This window comes from Bos indicus, chromosome 27, assembly GCF_029378745.1.
Source record: "Bos indicus isolate NIAB-ARS_2022 breed Sahiwal x Tharparkar chromosome 27, NIAB-ARS_B.indTharparkar_mat_pri_1.0, whole genome shotgun sequence".
NCBI classification, from domain to species: Eukaryota; Metazoa; Chordata; class Mammalia; order Artiodactyla; family Bovidae; genus Bos; species Bos indicus.
Window position 1 is genome coordinate 36,550,432 of NC_091786.1, and position 21,119 is coordinate 36,571,550.

The 21,119-nt window shown below is 54.2% G+C and overlaps 1 protein-coding gene across 1 annotated transcript in view; it reads left to right on the top strand.

Moving 5' to 3' along the window:
- Window positions 1-17,443, top strand: part of GPAT4 (glycerol-3-phosphate acyltransferase 4) — a 30,984-nt gene extending 13,541 nt beyond the window's left edge. The window contains exons 2-13 of the mRNA XM_019953472.2: window positions 282-1,226; window positions 8,813-8,882; window positions 9,014-9,314; window positions 9,997-10,071; window positions 10,823-10,912; window positions 11,050-11,143; window positions 11,790-11,905; window positions 12,629-12,684; window positions 13,078-13,163; window positions 16,314-16,442; window positions 16,526-16,605; window positions 16,785-17,443. Of these exons, the coding sequence (XP_019809031.1) occupies window positions 1,062-1,226; window positions 8,813-8,882; window positions 9,014-9,314; window positions 9,997-10,071; window positions 10,823-10,912; window positions 11,050-11,143; window positions 11,790-11,905; window positions 12,629-12,684; window positions 13,078-13,163; window positions 16,314-16,442; window positions 16,526-16,605; window positions 16,785-16,893 (1,371 nt within the window). The 5' untranslated portion in view covers window positions 282-1,061 and the 3' untranslated portion in view covers window positions 16,894-17,443. The remainder of the gene's footprint in view (window positions 1-281; window positions 1,227-8,812; window positions 8,883-9,013; window positions 9,315-9,996; window positions 10,072-10,822; window positions 10,913-11,049; window positions 11,144-11,789; window positions 11,906-12,628; window positions 12,685-13,077; window positions 13,164-16,313; window positions 16,443-16,525; window positions 16,606-16,784) is intronic.
- The last annotated feature ends 3,676 nt before the right edge of the window (window positions 17,444-21,119 follow it).

Here is a 21,119-nt window from a genome sequence, read left to right on the forward strand (position 1 = left end):
ATGGTTTGCATCTGCTGAGCCCAGACACGCGTGTGTTTCCTATTAGAAAAGTGTGAGTGGCCCCAGCGGTACTTAAACCATCGGGGTTGAAACCTGGATGAAACGCCTGCGGTTTTCGTCCACGCCCGCATGTGTTGCCTGTGTGCGCTGCCTGGTCCCCTCGACCTTGGGGATGAGAGGAGCTGGCCCTGGCCCTCGGCCCCCACCCCCAAGCGCAGGGCGCCCTCCCCTCGGTGCCGTTTGTGTCGCATGCCTGACGGTGTTTCTGTCTCCTCCTCCAGCTTCAGCAGCATGTAAGCAACTTCCTGCCAAGACCCCAGGTCACCGCCGAGAAGAGGGCCTGAGGGAGGAGCATCCAGAGGAGCCCAATGCCAGGCGTGCCTGGGATCACACTCCCCGCGGGCAGTATGAGCCATTCCCTGCCAGTGCCTCTGTGCCCCTGGCAAGGCCTGTAGCTCTCCAGGGCGGACGGTCCCAGGAGCGGTGTGCCAGGAGCCCCCAGAGGAAGGATGGAGCCAGATGTGAACACAGTTTTCAGCTTATGAAGGAGTTTTAAGGAAAACAGTTATTTAATTTCCACTTATTCACGTTCACAAGACTTCTGTGGGAAGTGCCAGCGAGTCGCACCTCCCCACACCCACCTCTGGAGTTATCAGGCTTTTTCTGGCAGCATGTTGAACTCTTCTTGGTACTTCTGGCAATGACAGACCTTCAGGACAGATTTATCTGCTAAATGCTCTTGGGCAGGAGATACAGGGAAACTTCTGGAAGCAGTGCCGGCGGAACAGAGCCCAGAGTGCGCCCGGGCCACCCACTGGCTGGGCTGCCCCACCTGGCCTGAAGACTGAGCCCGCCCCGTCTGCCTGCAGCCTGTCTCCTCCAGGGAGGCCCTCGGGGCCCCCTTCAGCTCTCACCCTCTGCCCAGTCTCCGTTCCAGCCGTCGAGGGATGCGAACTTGGGAATGGAGTTGGCCCTCCCCAGCCCGGTGCTGACGGAGAGGACCATCTGAGGCCAGCTTTGTTCGCGGGGAGGAGGGCGCTGGCCTGGCCTGCATCCCCACCATGTTCCTGCTGCTGCCTTTCGACAGCCTGATTGTCAGCCTCCTGGGCATCTCCCTGACGGTCCTCTTCACCCTCCTCCTGGTTTTCATCATCGTCCCCGCCGTTTTCGGAGTCTCCTTTGGTATCCGAAAGCTCTACATGAAAACTCTGTTAAAGATCTTTGCGGTGAGTATGCTATCTACAAATGGTTGCTTCCCCAAGGAGAGAAGTGCCGTTAGCCAAAAAAAAAAAAAGAGTTGTTTCTGTCTGGTTGATTGTGAGCTCTCAGAGGGACGTGGAGAGTGTTGGTAGAGTGCGAAGGAAGTGGCATTTTGAGCAGAAAGGATAACTAACATGAGCTTGTGAAGCCGCAGCAGTCTTTTCCTTTGAGCTCAGGTACTGGCATGTTTGGTCCGTCTGAGCAGAGGGACCACACCTGGCCTGTATGTTTCAAAAGGAGGGACTTAGAAGCAGTCACTGCAGGACGCCGCCTGTGATTATGTAACAGATGCTGAAAGTCAGAGCTGCTGCTAGCGTTTTCCCTCACTGATAAGTATGGGAGGGTCTCTTTTCTGTTTCAAACATTTATCTTAAATAGGTTTTTAGACGTGAGGCAAGAAGAAGTCACAGAAAAGGGCATTTGAAGAATTGTGCTAGTTTCTTTAAGACAGAGGAGAAGAAGAATATTTCCCAACATATGTCAGAACCTAAGTAGTTAGACCGCTGAACAGAACTGGTCATGGGGTTAAGGAAATGGGCAAGAAGTGGTATTTCCTGGAAGTTGGTCTGTGCTGTGAGCTTTTCAACATCTCTTCAGAGGTTTGGTAATTGATGAGCAGTATCTGTTTTCAGTAGTCCCCAGATCTTCAGCTATTCTTTTCCACGGCTGAGACCATGTGTGATTGGGGAAATGCACTCGTAATAGTGAAAAGACTGCAGGTGTATTTGTTCAGGTAGTATCTTATAGTTCAGAATACTTTCACTTGCTGTCCTTTGGTTCTCTGTAGTTCTGCAGTGGACCAGGGTGTCTTATCAACGATAGATTTTATCAGTGAAGAAATAGTGATTCAGAAAGATGAAGTGAGCCAGATGAAATGCTCCATTACAGCAAAAAATATTTCTACATATATTATTGAATCTTGTGTTTCGATATTTAATGTTTGTGTAAGAATATAACTTTTTCACATTTAAAAAATTGAGGTGAAATTGACACTACAGAAAATTAACCATTTTAAAGGGAACAGTTCATCGGCGTTTCCCGTAGTCACAGGGTTGTATGACTGCCACTCTGTGAAGTTCCACGGCCTCTTCATTAGTCCAGAAGGAAACCCATGTTCATTAAGCAGCTGCGTTTCTGTCTCCTCCCCGCAACCCCCGGCATCTGGCAACCGTGAATCTGTGGTCTGTCTCTGGATTTACCTGTTCTGGGTATTTCCTGTTAACGAAATGCTATAAAACGTGCTCTCCTGTGAGTGCTCTTGTGCAGCGTAACTTTGTAACACGTGTCAATACTTTGGTCTTCGTGGCCGAGTAATATTCCACCGTGTGTTTGTACTAATGTGCTCATCCACTCCTCCACTGATGGGCTGTTCTCCACCTTTAGGCTCTTGTCCGTAGTGAGCTATGGTGTGCTTGTACTTACTTGAGCACTCGCGTTTGGTACGAAGATTTCTGAGCGCTCCATATGGTCTCTGGGGGTGTCTGCTACTCAGAGAATGCTCTGAGACCAGCAGTCAAGTGTCACCTAAGACATTGGAAATGCAGGCCTACTAATTAGCATCTGTACTCCAAGAAGCCCAGGTGCACAGTAAAGTTTGAGAAGTGGCAATCTAGTCAGTCATTAGTATTTGTTTTACTTAATTATGAAATGTAATCTTCTTGAACTTTAGTCCAAGAAAGTCTTCAGTAGAACCCAGGGTTCCTGTGAACCAAGTAACTGCCCACACCCACTTGCTCCTGGAAACCGTGCATTGGTATGGAGCGAGTCAGGCAGCTGATAGCTTCACGGTCATGGCAAGCTTTTATTCAGGTTTATTTAAGCAAGCATAGACCTACGGGAATCCTTATTTTTAAAACAGAAAAATAGGAATAATCAGATCAGAGTCCTTTTGTAGTAGCTAAACTCTTAAAATTTGGGTCACTTTGGGTGAAGAAGACCTAGAATCTGTGTACATTCCCTATTCCATTTTGAAAACGTCTCCTCAAATCAGTATTTTAAAGTTCCATGGGACAGGTATTCCTGAGCTGTCAGAGACTGCTGACCACATCTTGAAAATTACTGGAAATGGAAGTCGTGTATGCGTGTTTGTGTGTGTGTGTGTGCACGCTCATTGGTGACCTCAATATTTCAGATGTCAGGATCTCAGTTTGTACCTTGTATTTCCTGGAGGTGTGTGTCAGGCACTCGGAGGGTTCTGGGTATCCCAGGGCTCCTGTCCTGTCGAGCTTCCTGGATGATGACGACCACTTGGCTGTGAGCCCAAGTAAGGGGTGGCTGAGGAAGGGCTGATGTGCACCAGCAGGGGCAGCAGGCGGTTCTGCAAGAGTGGTCCTTTCTCACCATCTGAGCAGGGTTGTTGCTCTGATTTGATCTTGGTGGACATTAAGAACTGAATGCCATTTTTATCAGCAGGAGTGTGAAATACAAGTTGGATTTGGCCAAACTGATTTTAGATCTTGGAAATCCATCTGTGTATCCATGTATACATCTAAAATACACCTGAACTTGTGGGTGCTTTTAATAAAGACAGCACCTTTAGTTGCCTTTTTTATCATCTTCATCCCTTCATAAGCTGGGGTGCTCTGTGTGATTTTGCAGTTGGAAGGAGGCTTAGAGATCATCTTCATTTTGTGGGTCTCTTCCTAACTACGCATCTGAATCACCTGGGGAACATTTAAAAAATAACTTGTTTGGGAGCACTCGACTACCCCCTGGAAATTCTGGTCTAACTGGTTTTGGTGGGCATTTTAAAAAAGCTCCCCCAGTGACTCTTAACATCTACCATCGTGAGGTGGAATCTGATTGACTTCCTCCAGAGTGGGACCCTGCCGTGGTGAATGTTTCTAACCTACAGAACATGGTGGCCTTGGCTCTGTGTGACCTGTGAGGTTAGGGTGGAGCAACAGCACAGCTCCCATCTGACTCTGGAGACTTGCCCTGGAGCCCAGCCGCCACGCCACGAGGAAGCCCAGGCCCCGTGTGGAGTTCTCGCTCCCAGTTCTGGGGAGGCTGTGTTGACAGGCTGATGGCACCAGCCACCACCCTCGGGAGCCCACGGGCCTTCGTGGAGTTTCAGCCCCTGCCTTCAGCCTCCACCAGCCCATGCCAGACCCTGTGCGGTTTGCAGATTCAAGAGCAGAGTCAACGGTGGTAGTGTTTTAAGCCAGTGAGTTACGGGGTGGTCTGTTCCACAGCACTAGATAAGCAGACAAATAACAATAGTTTTGTGTTACCTTTTGGTTGTGGTAATATTTTATGGCAGTCTTAGCAGCCTGTGCATATAATTTTATGTCTACATTTTCTTTTACAATCTTATCAGCCAGTTGTTTTGCACATTTTACTAGATAATCTTCATAAAGATGAATCAAGCTCTTGTCTGGTAGCCTGCACAGTGTAAACACCGTGCTTTTGGAGGACCCGAGTCGGTGCAGCTGGTCTCCCATGATGGCTCACCTCTCCGCATACCTTGGTGTCCCTGCCCGGGGGCTGGAGGGATGCGTAGTTGGTGTCTTTCCTCCTGGAGGACAGCTTGCAGGTCCTGTTAACACTGAGTGGAAATGCTTTAGTTTTCTTAATGTTTGAGCTTCAGGTTTATTACACAGCACAATGGTGGTGATATTGTTTGGGGTACAATTCCTAGAAGTGGACTTTGAACTCAGTTGAGAATGATTTGGGAAAGGAGTGAAGAAAGTCTGTATATAAAGGAGAAATATAAGGGTGGGAAAATGACTTGAGGTTTTTGCCCGATGTGAAGGGATTGACCAGGTCAGAGGAGGCGGCTGTCCTGTGCTTTGACATCAGGCTGCACAGCAGAACTGGTTGGAAACCAGTGATGGAGGTGAGCAGGTCAGAGAGGCTGGACAGGCGGCGGCACTGTGGTGGGTAGGCGCGACCCTTTTGACGGTTTTCTTACCAACTGTGAAACTTGACCTAAGTCCTCAGACCCGGCAGTCTGCTTCCTCCAGGGAGTGGGAGCGTGGTGCATGCCTCCTTCACGTGGTGCAGGTCCAAGAGGGGATGTGTGTCAGCGGTACCCCCTTCCTGCCCCCATGGGAAGGGTGATTCCAGTGTGACTGGGGGGAAGTAGCTCAAAGGACGAACGGAAGGAGGTGAGAGAGAGATTACGGCAGGGAGGGTGCTCAGAAGTGGTTTTGGAGACCTTGATGAAGAGAAACCTTGGTCATTGGTGAATTAAACCCAGTCCTTATTGACTGCCTACTAAGTGCCGCACAGCACTTGATCAGACTCCGCTGCCCCGCACGTCTGGGTGGATTCTGGCTTCTGCCCTCTGAGGCAGCTATAGTTGAGTAGGAAAGACTGATGTCTGCCTACAGAACCGATTCAGAATGTGATACCAGTTAAAATATGCAGGTAGGGATGAGCTCTGATTGCAGGAGTTGGGAAGGTACCGTTTCATCTAAGATTTGGCATTTGAATGGATTTACAAAGGAAGCAGCGCTCTAGGAATGCAGTGGGTAGAGGCGAGAAGGGGCAGTCTGGTTTAGAGACAGCGCCTGGTTCAGGAGAGGAGAGCCATCGGGTTCCTGGAGGGGCTGAGGTAGCTTATAAAACCGGCTGTTCTTTAGGCTTTGAGAAGCCATTTTAGGCTTTGAGAAGCCATTGAAAAGCCCCTGAAGGCCCAGGCCAGGGGATGAGACCAGTGTGCGTCATTTGGCTTGGAGGGAGGAAGGAGCACGGTGGGACCTGTCGCACCTGTGTAGGTAAGAGAGGACGGTGGTGGCCTGACTCAGGCAGCTGGGGAGGAAGTGTCCGGGGTGGGCTGAAGGACTGGGTGGACAGATGGGCAGCTTGGGTATCCCAGGAGGAGGGTGGGTGAGGGGGGAGCACGGTGGGGTCCGGGCGTGTGCATTTGCCTCTCCCTCTCACACCAGATGTGAGGGCGGAGGGGTGCAGACACGTGGTCGCGACCAGCAGGTGATCGAAACGTGAGGTGTGAAGTCAGGATTGTGAATTTGATGGCAGCTACCAAGTTATTCCCTCATAGCTCAGTTGGTAAAGAATCCGCCTGCAATGCAGGAGACCCTGATTCGATTGCTGGGTCAGGAAGATCCTCTGAAGAAAGGAAAGGCTACCCATTCCAATAGTCTGGCCTGGAGAATCCCTTGGACTGTATAGTCTGCGGGGTCGCAAAGATTCAGACACTTTATCACTCACTGAGTGATTCTAGCCAAAGCAGGGATGGAAGAGAGACTTGTTAAAAGATGCTATCTCTGCCGGGGAAGTGGGAGAGGGTGGGGTGCTGGGAGCCTGGCTTCTCTGGGGGCTGATTCTTGGGCATCCACAGTCCAGTCGGGGAAGGTGCGGTGCGGGCCGGCTGGAGAAGAGGGGAGGTCTCACTGAGACGAGGCTGCAGGGGCTGTCTGGCCTTCCCCGGGTGCTGGGCTTCTGAGCGGCAGCGCAGCAAAGTGACTAACCAGCAAAGATGCACCCGTCACCCCGCCCACCTTCTAAGGGTCTGGCCTGCCTGACCTGCCGAGAGCTGTCTTGGGTTTGGTTGACAGGGCAGCCTGTCTGTGTCCCTAACAGTCTCTGTACAGGAGAAGCTGAGAAGGGAATAATTAAGTAACGTGACCCTGAACAGGGACTCAAGTGGCATGTTGGATCAAGGGAAGGAAGAGGAGATTTTGGGGAAATGAGCTCTGGACCTGGGGTTCTCACTTTCATTCTGGATATCTGCACACGCTACTTCTTAAAAGTGAGGCTCAGAGAAGCCAGGCGTGCCATTCTCAGATGGTGCTGATGCCAGCACCCCTCCCAAGTCCCTGCGCCTGGCGAAGCAGCGGTCACCGGGTGCCGGTCCCAGGCGGCCCCCGCCCCACCCTCTGCCCCACTCTGCTGACTTCATCCTTCACACAGACGCATTTTGTAATGTCCCCGAAGTTTGGAAAAGCAAAGCTAGAAGTACAAAGCAGGAGGACAGGGGGATGTTTACCATGGAGCCAGAAGCCACAGGCTCGCCGAACCAGCATCTTTCCAGTTAAAGCAGAAACCACAGCCTTCTGGAACTTTGCATCCTAAGTCGGTGCTCACAGATGTCTGTTCTGGTGCTCCGGTGGCCTGAGGGCATGTGCTCCCTACCTGTTACAGTCCAAGCCAGGCGTCAGCACCGAGGTTCTTTGACTCGGGCTTCAGCACCGAGGCAGTCTGGGCCAGAATGGAGACGTTCTGGGCGATCGAGCTGTGTCTTTGTACCAGGCTTGCCCCTTAATCGCCTCTTCCCTAGATGGCATTCCCAGATGGGAGTTCATCTTCCTGCACTGCAGCAGTTACATTTACATTTTCTTCTAGAAAAAACGTCCCCCGCGCCAGAATCCATCAGGGGCTAAGAACCTGACGGGTCATGTGCGTTTTCCCGCCTCAGACCTTAGCGTGGGTGGCTCTGTAAGCGGCCCGTCTTCTCTGGACCGTGGCATCTGAGAGGTTTCCACACGCGGTCAGATTGCTGATGAGGCGCACGCTCTGCTGCTCGCTCCGCCACCCCGCTCACGCTTCAGGCTCTGCCAGCAGGGTCTCACAAAGGCTTTGGGCTCTATGGATTCCGCAGCATCGTGGAAGGACAGGGTTCTTCTCTCTCTTGCGTAACTGTGGAGACAGAAGTTTGAAAGGACACCTTTAGAATGGCAGTTCTATGTCCTTGCTCGTCGCCATCCCGTTGCTGGGCAGGTGGGAGCTGGGGTGCTCGCCCCTCCCTGCTGCTAGTAGGAGCCGCCCAGCCCCGGGTTCTCAGGTGGCACTTAAAAGGGTTCTGATGAAGGGCGAGGGGAAGAGAATCTTCCCTGCAGTCCGTGTTATTTTATTAAAATGAGGGCACTGGGGGTTTGCAGTTTCCGAGTCTGTCACACACAGCCTCTCGTGTCCTCGTGAAGGGGAGGTTGATGTACCTTCCTCCAGTTTTGTGGATAAAAAAGACCAGCGTGATGGGATGAATTGCTGAAGGCACACAGAACTCTCAAACTTGGGATTCGAACCTAGTTTTTTTTTTCAACGCTTTTTTTTTTAATTAACACTAAGCTACTTTCAAGCTTTTTCTGTCAAATTGTGGTGTTTCCCGTTAGAGATTACTCAGAGGGTGAATGGACAGTCCACATATACATAATATTTAAATCTTTTATCAACTCAAAAGCTAAAATCGTTGCCTTCTTGGAATAACTTGGGAGGTAGGCAGTACCTTCCCAGACGCTTGGCTTAGCAGTTGGTGAAGAGCTGTCGTTTGGCAGAAACGAAGGAACCAGCGGGGTCTGTGGACAGGCGGCCGGCGGGCTCCTTCGTGACCCAGGAGGCAGAGGGGGCGAGCCCCAAGCTCTCCTGGCTCCTCAGTTCGCAGCTCTTGACCGCCAGCGACGAGGCTCTCAGTCCAGGTCATCAGGGACAGGTCTGCCCGGAGGAGAGGGCTCCGAGCTTCCCCAGAGCCCTCGCTCCCGGGTGCAATCTGATCTGGGGTGACTGGGCTTGAGGCTGTCACAGACTGGAAGTGGAGGAGCCCCCTGAAAGGGGAAGGGGCTCACCCTATGTGTTGCTGTTCCCCCTGCAGTGGGCTACCTTGAGGATGGAGAGAGGAGCCAAGGAGAAGAACCACCAGCTTTACAAGCCCTACACCAATGGTAAGACAGGGCCCCGGCGCCCCCCTGACCTCCACTCCACCCCTGCTCCCTGCAGCAGGCAGGGAGTATGCCCTGGGCATTTCTGATGCCCTTCTCCCAGCAGACCACCTGATGAGACTGTTCTGTTGCAGGAATCATTGCAAAAGACCCCACGTCACTAGAGGAGGAGATCAAAGAAATCCGCCGGAGCGGGAGCAGTAAGGCCCTGGACAACACTCCCGAGTTTGAGCTCTCGGACATTTTCTATTTCTGCCGGAAAGGAATGGAGACCATCATGGACGATGAGGTGACCAAGAGGTTCTCGGCAGAGGAGCTGGAGTCCTGGAACCTGCTGAGCAGGACCAATTATAACTTCCAGTACATCAGCCTGCGGCTCACCGTGCTGTGGGGCTTGGGCGTACTCATCCGCTACTGCCTCCTGCTGCCGCTCAGGTGAGGCCCGGCCCCCACCCCGTGCTCTCACTTCAGAGGAGGGTGGTGGGCGGAGTCCTCCCATTGGCCAGGCAGTCCGGCTCTCGGAAGGGTGCTTGTCCTTTAGAAGGGTCCTGGGTTGTCTGCGTAGCAGACAGAAATAAGAAATAGTTGAGTTTCTGAAAGACAGATCGCTTGTCTGGACGGACTAAGCCCAGGGACGGGAGCCCGGTGTTCTTTGTGGCCCCTCCCCGGGCCTGGCTGGTCCTTTGCTGCAGCCTCCTCTCCAGGACAGAGGCGTATTGATCCCGGGCCTCTGTGCACAGGCTGTTCTGAGGAGGCCTTGCCGGCTGCTGGCACCTTGGACCCTACTTCCTGCTGCTTCACGGAGAAGCTGTGCTTTTGCCAGGGGTTAAAGCCAAGGGGAAGGGTGAGGCTGCAGGACAGCAGGTGCCTGAGGGCAGCACTGCCAGCCGTCGGCTGCCCTGTCCTTCTGGCCGCTGCCCAGTGCCTGAGGCGGGGGTGTCAGTCGGCTGAGAACCAAGTCCATGGCACCCTGTCTTGGGACAGTGAGTGGCCCCGGTTCCCCTCTCGGCGGGAGCCCCGTGTGGGCCAGCGATGGCATCTGGCATTTTCACACATTCAAGTCTACACTTGGGGCAGGAGTTTGTCTGCTGTGTTGTAACTTGTCTTCTCGTTACAGGATAGCTCTCGCTTTCACGGGGATCAGCCTCCTGGTGGTGGGCACAACGATGGTGGGGTACCTGCCAAATGGGAGGTGAGCGGAGCATGGGCGTCGGACTCTGCGGGTACCACAGGGGGCGTGGGGCGTGGCCCAAACCACAGGCTCTTAGATGGAGTCAGTAGCTCCATGGTAACTGACTCGGCGGCAGAGCTCTGTTCCCCCTCACTGATCTTATCTGAGACTGTTCTTTTTGCCCTCCAGCGCTCGCATTCTTCCAGTTTTAAAGACAAAACAGAGAAACCACAAAATGGTAGTGTCCAGGGCTAGCAGGCTTTACAAAGCAAGTAGTTGAGTTTTGAGCATTCTACTGTGTTGATGAATTGTTTGTTGAGAGGGTGAGAAGTGTAGGTAGGTAGGTCCTTTTTGTTTGCTTTTTCCTTTTTTTTTTTTGTTTTTCGAGAAATGGGCTCCTCCTGGGAAGTTCTGGGGCTGGCAAACCTCTCTTCTGCCCCAGCTGATGGGGAGGTTTGACTCTCTGGCCTCCGCCTGCCTCTGGCTGTCATTGGCAAAGAATCTAGGGGACTCACCTTTGCTGGAAATTCTCGGGCTGAGACTTCTGAGTCCATCACCCGCGGTGAATGTGAGCTGTTCTCATCGTTTCTTCCTTTGTCTGTAGACAGAGAGATGCTAATGCTTACCGTAGACACTAATAATTATAAAAATACTTTTATATACAGTTGTGAAGGGCGCAGGCAGCAGTGGTTAGATGGTTAGACCTGGCACCCTTTGCTGACTCCCTGTGTGCGTGTAGGTAACAGCAGAGCTCTCTGTCGCATTGTCGCAGGTTCAAGGAGTTCCTGAGCAAGCACGTTCACCTCATGTGCTACCGGATTTGCGTGCGCGCTCTGACGGCCATCATCACCTACCATGACAGGTGAGGGTCCACGGGGGCTCGGGGTGGCACGGGGGGGTGGCGCTGCCGGAACTTGGGGGGCTGGAGCCCCGGCCAGACGCATGTCCAGACGCATCATCTCACGCAAATTCCCATTGCTCCTCGAACCTTGTGAACAGGAAGAACCGGCCTAGAAACGGCGGCATCTGTGTGGCTAACCACACGTCACCCATTGACGTCATCATCCTGGCCAGCGACGGCTACTACGCCATGGTAAGGCCTGCCTCCGAGAGTCCTCTGGTCAGGGCTGGGAGCTCTGTCTCCAGCGGGTGAGCGGGCAAGTGTGCTTTCAGACCTGGGCCCCAGCCTAGGCTGTTGCCTTGGTTTCCGTGGCCTCAGGGTCTCCTTGGGACCTGGGTGCTGTGAGCCGAGTGGCTGAGCGTGTGGGGAAAGTGTAGGTGGGCAGTGGAAAGGGGGGTGGAGGTGGGGAGGGGGGTTTTCTTTTTTCCCCCAGACTTTATACTTTTTGTTTTGTGTTGCGGTATAGCTGATGAACAGTGTTGTGGTAGTTTCAGATGAACAGCAAAGGGGCTCAGCCATACATATACATGTATCCATCTTCCCACAAGCCCCCCGAGAGGGGATTTGAAGGGATGGGGCGCAGAGGCCTTGGAGAATCCATGCAGGGAGGGCATTTGAACATGGGGGCTCCGCTTCACGGTTCTTTGTAGGGTTTTCAGTTGCATATCTGCTATCACAGGTTAGAAGGAGAATTTAAATTCAGAGAGTCTAACTAATGGTGGTTTCTGAACAGTAAGGAACCTCTGGTTACCAGTAAAGCGTAGGGGGAGGGGGGTTGGGAATCGGGGACTTTGTGTGAGGATGGTCTCGCTCCCCTTGCCCCTTCCTCTGCGAGCAGGTGGGGCAGGTGCACGGCGGCCTCATGGGAGTCATCCAGAGAGCCATGGTCAAGGCCTGCCCCCACGTCTGGTTCGAGCGCTCCGAAGTGAAGGATCGCCACCTGGTGGCCAGAAGGTAAACGATGACACACACGCACACAGTCTGATTTTAGGGCAAGTCGTGCCTCTGGCCTTCTCTACTGAGCCCGGCTGCCTCCATATCCGAAATGTGGAATATAGAGAGTATGAAAACTCTAGTGCTGTTAACAAGTTAGTAGTGTTTTTAACCTTTTTTTTATTTAATTCCTTGAACCCATTGTCATAGCAGCCTACGAACTTTTAATGTGATTTCAAATCTCAAAGTGAGTTCACTGTCACACGTGGAAGCACACTTCCAGCAATAGAATAAAGCGCAGCTCTGTTTTCAAGGAAAATAAAAGGCAGACGCGGCACAAGTGATGGTGAGAGGCCCGCTCCCTAGGGCCAGTGGGCTGCCCAGAGTTCCCTGCGCCGCGTCTCGGGGCTGCAGGCCCACCCGGCACGGCCCTAGGAAGTTGGGGCAAGCGTTTCTTGAGGCTGCTCTGGCGGGTGAGCCTGTTAGGGAGTCTCAGATCAGAGCTGCAGCGTCTACAGTCAGACTCAGGCGCTTCACTCAACAGCTGTTAAATAGTAATCAACCCGGGTTCCCTGTCCTTAGGCCTTTTGTCTGTTAGATCATGGGTTTATAAAAGGGTCGTGTTCATTAGCCTGCCTTCATACCGCACCCAGCATCGCATCTAGACAGGGTATTGACACAGATGTATGGATGGTGATGGACGTGAGGCTGTCTGGCCCTCCCCTCCATTTCTCTCTTCTGCAGGCTGACCGAGCATGTGCAGGATAAAAGCAAGTTGCCCATCCTCATCTTTCCAGAGGGTAAGCTGCTGTGTGGGGAGGCCGGGCAGTTAGGGGAGTCCAGGGCTGTGTTGGAGGAACCTGTCTTCACCACCTCAGCTGGGGGCCCTTTGGGCTGGTCCTGGAACTGGAAGCTCAGGGGACTCAGTGTGGACTGCGAGTGCTGTCGTGTGGCACCCGCTCTGGACTCCCCGGGGCCCCGGGGGGTGGTCCCGTAAGGAGAAAAGAGGAAGCAGTAACAGTGGTCTGCTTGCCTCTCTCCAGCGTGTGTTCCTGCGCTGGGGAGATGACAGGCTTATCCTCTCAGAACAGCTGTCAGAGGGCTTTTACTATTCTATTTAATCCATAAGCTATTACTGATCTCTGGGGTAAAGGACCGAAAAGAAAAGCATTTTACCCTCTTCTGCATTTTAGGAACCTGCATCAATAATACATCGGTGATGATGTTCAAAAAGGGAAGTTTCGAAATTGGAGCCACAGTTTACCCTGTTGCTATCAAGGTAGGAGCCCTCCGAGGGCCAGTGGTCCTCACCGCGGCCGCTGCGAATGGGCGGCTCCAGCCCACGCCGCAGAGCATTCGGGGCTTGGCAGATCTCCCCACGTGTTCCTCTCTGTTCATAAACCCAGCAGCTCGGAAGACACTCCACCTGAAGGGGGCTTCCTGTGGGGCGGGGACGCCCGGGGGATCTGTGCGTTTGCTTGAAGGTGCGGGTGGGTGGGCATAGGACGTGTGTCCTTGTCACTGGAGAAGGAAACGACTCCTCTGCTTTGGCTCACGTGGCCACTCATGAAAACAAAGGGACCTCAGGAGCCTGTCCCGTCTGCCCCACCTTGCAGGAGCTTGAACCTCTGACTGTTCAGACTCGCTTAGAAAGAAGGGGCGCACTTTGCCGGGTTTCCTTTTTCCCCCTTCTCTCCCCTCCTAGCCCTTTGTGCTTATAAATAGATGTACGTTATTATTCCTAAAAGAATGCCAAGTTACTCACATTACTACCTCTAAAAATACACAGCCTTTGTCACTATGTTTAAAGTATTTAGGTTGACAGATCAGGGTAAGGGTGAGCTTGAGTCAGAGTGGTGGTTAGGATTTCATGGGCCTCGGTCGTCTGTAGGGATGGTCCTTGTTTTCACCTGGCGGCAGCTGGGGAGGCGGCGTTGCCCTGGGGGAAGCGCAGGCTCCCAGGCCACGTCGCTTTCTCAGGGAGGTGACAGGCCAGGGCTGGCTGGGAACGAGCGGCTGCAGGGTGACTAATGGGTCCCGGAACCAGGGCTGCCGGGGAGTTGTTGAGGATGCTGGTCTGGAGGAACAGGAGAGGCTCTGTCCGCAGGGTCTGCCGTGGTGTGAGAATGGGGAGCGTTGCCGTGGCACACGTGCCGTCCTGCAGTGTAGCATCCTGGGAATCAGGGCCTCCCCCTGGGTGTCTGTTAAAAACCAGCTGCTGCACAGAAGCCCTTCTTCCTCGCTCCAGAGTGTTGGGCGTGTTTTTTCGGTTGCTGTGTGCACAGGCTTTCTCTAGTTGTGGTGAGCGGGGGTTCCCCTTCCTTGCGGTGTGCAGGCTTTTCACTGCAGCGCCTGCTCTTACTGCGAGCACAGGCTCTAGGTGCACGGGCGCAATAGTGGAGGCTCCCAGGCTTAGTTGCCCCGCGGCACGTGGGATCCTCCTGGACCACAGAAGTGGAGCCCGTGTTGCCTGCGTTGCCAGGTGATACCCATGGTGCCTGGAAGCCCCAGCATTGGGTCTTCGCAGCTGTGTCAGCGTCAGCTGGTGGGGCTATGCGCATGCCCATTGCTGGGCACCACGCCCACAGTTTCAGAACTTGTGTTTCGACCCCATCCTGGGTGCTGCTGGTGTTGCTGCCTGGGAATCTCAGTGAGACGCTGGCCTTGGTGTTTTCAGTGTGGACCCTTGGACAGCTGCCTCCTCTCTGGAACACGGGCACAGCCATTTTCCTCCCATCCGAGGCTGAGGAAAGCCCACGTGTGATTAAGAACTTCTGCCTCCCAAGTAGTCTTCTAGTTTTTGTAAAGCCGTCATTGGTAACCAAACTTGCATAACTTCAGCAGTTTCCAAGCTCTCCCTGCATTTCCACCAAAAGGAAGGCATTGTCTGATCTGGAGGAATGTATTGCTGATCTGAGCGTTGGCCTTGCTTTTCTCTCCACGGTGTCTGCCCAGCGTGGAGCAGAGACTCAGGCCTCAACAGAGGGCTCTCACATGTGAGGTCAGGGTTTCTCTCCTGTCCTGCTGCGTGAACTGTGGCAGTGTTTCCTTCCCATCCCACATGAGATCCGTTCTCCCACATTTCCTGGTGGTGGTGTAACGTGAGCCCAGTACGCCTTCAGGGCTACATCTCAAGTTTTTAGTTTCTATGAGTAAGCCTGAGTGCCTTCATTTCTGTAGTCGGGTCTGCAATTAGGCACAATTCTCTTAACTTTTACTCTGAGAGTCATAGAATGCCGGCTTGAAAGTCCTGAAAGAAAAGCACGCAGTTCAAACCCAGTGCCCCCAAGAGTAAGTGGCTGCGCTCGGGCGTCTCGGCCAGTGTCCCTTCCTGAGGACTCCAGGGGCGCCCGCTATGGTGGCCACCGAGTCTCGTGGGGTCTCCTTTGCTTTTTCACTCGGATCCTGGGCGCTTGAACTGCAGTCACTCTCCATCTAGCGTCGCGTCTGGGAGAGCCCCAGACCCTGTGGCGGCTCAGCCCTGATCCTTCTCAGGCTTTCTCCTTGAGGACGCGGCCCTGCTCGCTGCCTCTGTGTCACCTGCCATCCCGCCTGCCCCGCTGCACTCGTGTTTGGGAGAATGTGGGTCACAGCGGTGGCTGCGTCGCCCACGACATGCCCCTTGCCGGGGCCTCCACCAGAGGGGCGGGCAGGGGACAGCGTCCGATGGGCACTCCCCTGGGGAAGGCCTCTGTGCCCGGCCGCCCAGGTGGCCTCTTGGCTTCTCACGGTCAGCGAGCCCCGTGAAGGGTCAGGACAGAAGCAGAACTTCCTCGCCATCTGCTCCTGGGTCTGGGCCCCAGAGGTGGGCTTTGAAGGCTGGCCGTCGCGTAAGGAGGTCTCTCTCTCTGGGGAGCTGCGTGTCGAAGTGCTTGTGAGTGTGTGACGTGACGGGAGCAGGTGTGGGCACTCTGGTGATTGTTGACTCGGGGCTGGATCTGTGGAGCCGTGGTCCTGTCCTCTGCGCGCAGGTCGGCTTGAGGACCTAAACAGTAGATGCCGGACGCCTGTGAGGGAGACAGGACGCGGCAGGGAAGAGCCACCTCCCTGCTCTGCTGAGGAGGCAGACGCTGCTGGAGGCCAGCGGTGCCCAGGGTGCACTTACTGGAGAATGTTGGGGTCGTAAGGCGGGGAGCCGTGTCCTCCTGCTGACCTCACCCCGGCTGGGGGGCAGTGTTCGGAAAGTTTGCTGTTCACACACACACACACACGTAGAGCCTGTGCACACACGCACACACTGTTGATACACACAAACACGCACGCACACACTAGAACTTGTTCACAGACCCATGCAGAGCACTGTTGACACACGCACACAAGCAGCCTGTTGACATGCATACTGTTGACACACACACATATGCGCACACACTGACACACACTCTTGCACGTGTGCACGCACACACACACACCCCGCCCTGTCGCCCCGCAGTATGACCCGCAGTTCGGGGATGCCTTCTGGAACAGCAGCAAGTACGGGATGGTGACCTACCTGCTCAGGATGATGACCAGCTGGGCCATCGTCTGCAGCGTGTGGTACCTGCCCCCGATGACCAGACAGGTGGGTGCCCAGCCTGCTCCCAGGGCCCCCACGCTCTGTGCCCCACGCCCAGCTCAGGGGCTGGCACACGTCCTCTCTTGCAGGCAGAGGAGGATGCGGTCCAGTTTGCCAATAGGGTGAAGTCTGCCATCGCCAGGCAGGGTGGCCTGGTTGACCTGCTGTGGTGAGTCGGGCCGGGCTCTGCTCACCGGGTCTGCGGGTGGGATTTCTGAGGCGGTTGCTGCCAGCTCACTCCGTCCACACAGACGCCCCCTCCCTGGGTGTGGGGGGTGCACAGCTGGCCGGGGGCAGGGTGGGCACGGGCTGCTGCTCAGGTGCTCAGCCCTGCCATGCTCTCGTCAGGGACGGCGGCCTGAAGCGGGAGAAGGTGAAGGACACGTTCAAGGAGGAGCAGCAGAAGCTGTACAGCAAGATGATTGTCGGCAACCACGAGGACCGGAGCCGGTCCTGAGCCCGCCGCCGCCTGGACCGGCTCCACGCAAGGACTCCAGCGTCCGAACCGCCCAACCGCCCCGGGACGAGCCACCTTGTGTCCCTTTCCGCTGAGTCCATTGGAGGAATGCCATTAAAGTCCCTCCCCACTGAGCCCAAGCGGCCTGAGTGCTGGGTGGGAGCCCACGTCCCTGCAGGGGCCTGGGGCGCCATCTGTCTGATGCCCGTGTGCAGGGGACTTCGCCAGGCAGTGCTGCCCCAGGAGCGCCCGGCCTCGGGGCCAGACTCACGGGAGAGACTGTGTCTGCAGGGCTAGGGGAGTGCTGTTCTCCCCCCGAGGGGCCGGCGCAGCCGAGACTGGTCCCCCAGCTCAGTGGCTGCCACGCTCGTCTGCCCCCAGACTGGGGGGTGGGGACGCCTGCCTCCCTGGGTTGTTGTGAAGGAAGGGCGGCCAGCCCAGTGTGGTGGTCCAGGGCCGGGAGGGGGGCGGGTAAGGGAGAGCCGGAGCCACGTCGGGGTTTGGGGTTCGTTCCTGTGAGTCAATAAAGTTGTCTTTGACGGTGACTGAATCGAGGGGTTTCTCCCTTCACCCTCTCTCCCCCAGCTGTGACCCTGAGCAGCGGGTTTCTCATCAGCGTTGTGATTCTCTGAGTTAACCAGCACGGGGGCTTGGCTTCCAGAATGGGGGCTTGCGGTGTTGATAAGAAGGTGAAGCCCCTGTCAGATGTCTGCTGGGAAGAAGGTGAAGCCCCGTGTCAGATGTCTGCATGTCTCTGGGTGACTTGAAATCCCCAGCACTGTTGAGATGGTGTTTCCCCCAACGTGGGTGCTGCGGGGTTGAAAGTGTGTGACGTTGCGGGGTAGGAGACGATCTGGAAGTACAAGTAGGGGGATCCATGCTGAGATCTGGGGACCAGGCGGGAGCCGGGGCGGGCAGGCATGTGGCTTCGTGCAGCCAGAAGGAAGCTGTTGGTCTCCCTTGCCCAGCTGTGGTCCCTGGAAGGCAGGTCCAAAGCCAGGCCCCTTCCCGGTGTCCATGTACTGGCTTGACTGGGTTCAGCGCTCAGGATAGAGCTGCCTCTCCCCCGACTCATCCGTCTGTCTGCGCATCTGCACCCCCCCCCCCCGCCCTGCACTGGCACAGCAGCCCCCGCACCTTTGGGGGCCTTGCAGCAGCTGTGGGGAGTGTCTCCTGGCCAAGCCGTCCTCTGGACTCGATGTGGGGAGGTGGTGGCTGTGGAGCCCGGCTCAGGGGACTCCAGACTAGCAGCGGCATCTCCTGTGACCTCAGTCTGACTCTCAGCCTAGCTGCCCCCTTCCTCCCTGAACAGTCTCCCGTCTCCTCCCACACATCCCCCGCCAACCAGTGAGGAGTTCTCTTTCTGCTCTATTCTTCTCAAACCAAAACACTGTTTTAACAGTAAGAACATCCTCCTATGAACTGTTGTACAAAATGCAAGAATAAATAGTGATTTTTTAGACTTTTATAGACAGTACTGTTTGGTGGTTTAAAAGCTCTCTGGAATGATCTTCGCAAAAATCAAGTTCCCTTTTGGAAAAGCTTTCTGCCACTTAGTGCGTTTGCTTCGTGATTTTCATAGGTCCTTGGAAACATGTCGGTTTTCGTTTTCTCATGTTTTTTTCAGCACATTACTTTGTTGCTGATGACACAGCAGAGATTATTATAAGAACCTGATCTAGAATGGCTGTTATGTAAAGAAATACTTGAGACTAACAATTATTTTTACTTTTACCAACTGACAAGGGATGGGAATTAACATCCCTATAAAAAGAAATCTCTGAAACTTCTATATAGTGCTTGTTATAAGCGTATAGACTCATCAGACTGCTCCGTCCTTTTAAACTGGGGACCCTGCTGCCCCCCAGGTAGTCATCAGCTATTCATAATTGATTTGGGGTAACTGAGTCAGTCGGTCATGTGGGAACCTCTCGACACTCGGGAATGAGAAAAGAAACACGTGGAGCAACGAGATGTACAAAATGCACCCGCTCCCGGGACCCCGGCAGCCGTGAGGCCTGTTACCAGTGGGATGAGCGCTGGCTAGCTCCTAATCCCACCTGTGGACCTGCTGCCGGTTTGCCGTTTGGGCCTTCTCTGGGTCTGTTCTGACCCAGAACTAGGGACTTGGGCTGGATGACCTCTAAGGCCCTTCCCATGTCTGAAATGCAATTTTTAAATCTGTTGTTCAGACTTCAGCTCTGAGCTCTGAAGTCGTCTAGGTTCCGTCATAAGTGAGCTTGGATCCATTTGGTTTGTGCAGAACATCAGGCTAGCGAAACTCAACCCCTTCAGAGAGTGTCACACGTGTCAAGGAGGATCCCAGGGTTTCTGGTGGTCGTGGGGCTGGGTGGATTTGATTGTGGATCTTGGAAAGATTTGTTTTCACTAAAATGTGAGAGACTCCTTCCTCAGCTGTTTGGAGAAGGAACTTTGTGAAAAGGCAGGCAAAATGCCCTTGAAGGGAAGCCCCATATAGAAGTCTGTTTCCAGGCCAGGGCTCAGCGAGCAGTTTGGGATGATGTCCAACTCGGGGACCTGATTCTTTACTGGGTCGGACCCCGCTCCAGGTTGCTGCCCTGCAGCCTGATGTGAAGGGGTGGGGCGGGGAACTGCTCCGCAGAACCCTGAGTGCCCAGACCAGGCAGCGACGAGCCCATGGGCATCACCCCAGCTCAGCCCTTCTCAGCAGCATCTCCCCAGGGCACTAACCCTGCTGTCCTGCGGAGGTCTTCTGGGTCCATACACCCTGTTTCCTTCTCGAGTTGACCAAAACCTCGGGATCTGTGAGACGGCGCCTCCCCACAAGTCCTTGACGACCAGATCCACCTGGGGTGCATCCCAGGCAGCCAGACCTGAGTTCTCGGGTTGCCCTTGCCCTGAGTGGCTGGATGCCCGGGCTGGGAGGGCAGCTGCCCACGCACCGACTGGACGGGCTCAGAGACGACCATCCTGCCATCCATCTTGCCCCGCGCTCACCCCTTCTCCCCCCAAGTCAATACGTCTCTCTCCGATGGGAAAGTTAATAAATTTTGCTCTAGATTAAAAGTATTGATCATTTCATTTGTAAACGATAAATAAAAAGGGGAACTTTTCATTGCACCAGGGGTAGCGTCTGGTCTGTGTTGCGAGTGGAATTGCGCCGGCCGGCCGGGGGGAGGGCTCCTTGTATGCATCCCGGCCGGCCAGCGCATCGATTTCCTATTAGTCTCCCAGCACCACCCAGTACCACATCATTCCAGTACCTGCTATTAATGGTCTTTTGATAAATAATCACTTGTAAGTCAATAAATTTTTATTAAACAGTGTGGCTTTCTGATTTATTAAAATCCGACCGTGTTTGTCTGGGAGAAAAGGGATGCTGAATTGAAGTGGAGGTTTTCATACATCTTCCTGACGGGCGAGCAGTCACGGCCACCCTCCAGAGAAAAACAATTGCATTTTAACAGAAACAAAACAGCCGAGTTTGGAACTTGGGCCCGGGGAAACTTTATCTCCGTCAGCCCGAGGCTCACTCTGCAGGGAGAAGCTGCCAGCACCGGGGGGCTTCTGAGTCCAGAAGTTTGTGTTTGCTTCGAGGAGGGCTGAAGTGCGGGGGCTGAGCCTCCCCTGAGATTACCGTCTGGATAGCACAGACCTTGTGCTGTAGACAGCCTGTGTGCGCCCTGGAGTAGGCGCTCTCGGCAGACAGACTGAGATCCATGAGATCACAGTCTTGGGATCCACGATAAAGTTGGGTGGCATCTTAGCTTCCTCCTGGTCAGATCACAGAAGTCACAGCTTGTGGCAGAGACTGCCAAGAGATGGTTTGTATTTCACATGGAGATCTGTCTGTACAGATTGTCTTAGAAAGTGGCCAAACTGCTGAAGATTGGAATCTTTTGTCTGAGACTGTATGCTTTTTGTCATCAGCATGCAGTTTGCTGGAGAGGGTTTAATTTGCGGTAGAGGGTTTGGCAAGTTTACACTGAGACTAGTATGGCCCCAAACAGACTTGGGTCCAGAGAGGCCCGACCATGGGGTACAGAACCAGAACTCCCAGCCCAGAGGGAAGCATGCGACTGGGAACTCCCTGCCCCGCCCCCGCTCTGACCACCTCCTCCATCCACATCCAGCGTGACCTGTGTCAGCAAGAAGGGGTTCTGAAGCGGGGATGGCTAGTACGTTCCGCTGAGGGCTTTAATGTTTTTTAAAACATGTTATCAAATCTTTAAATCACGTGTTAA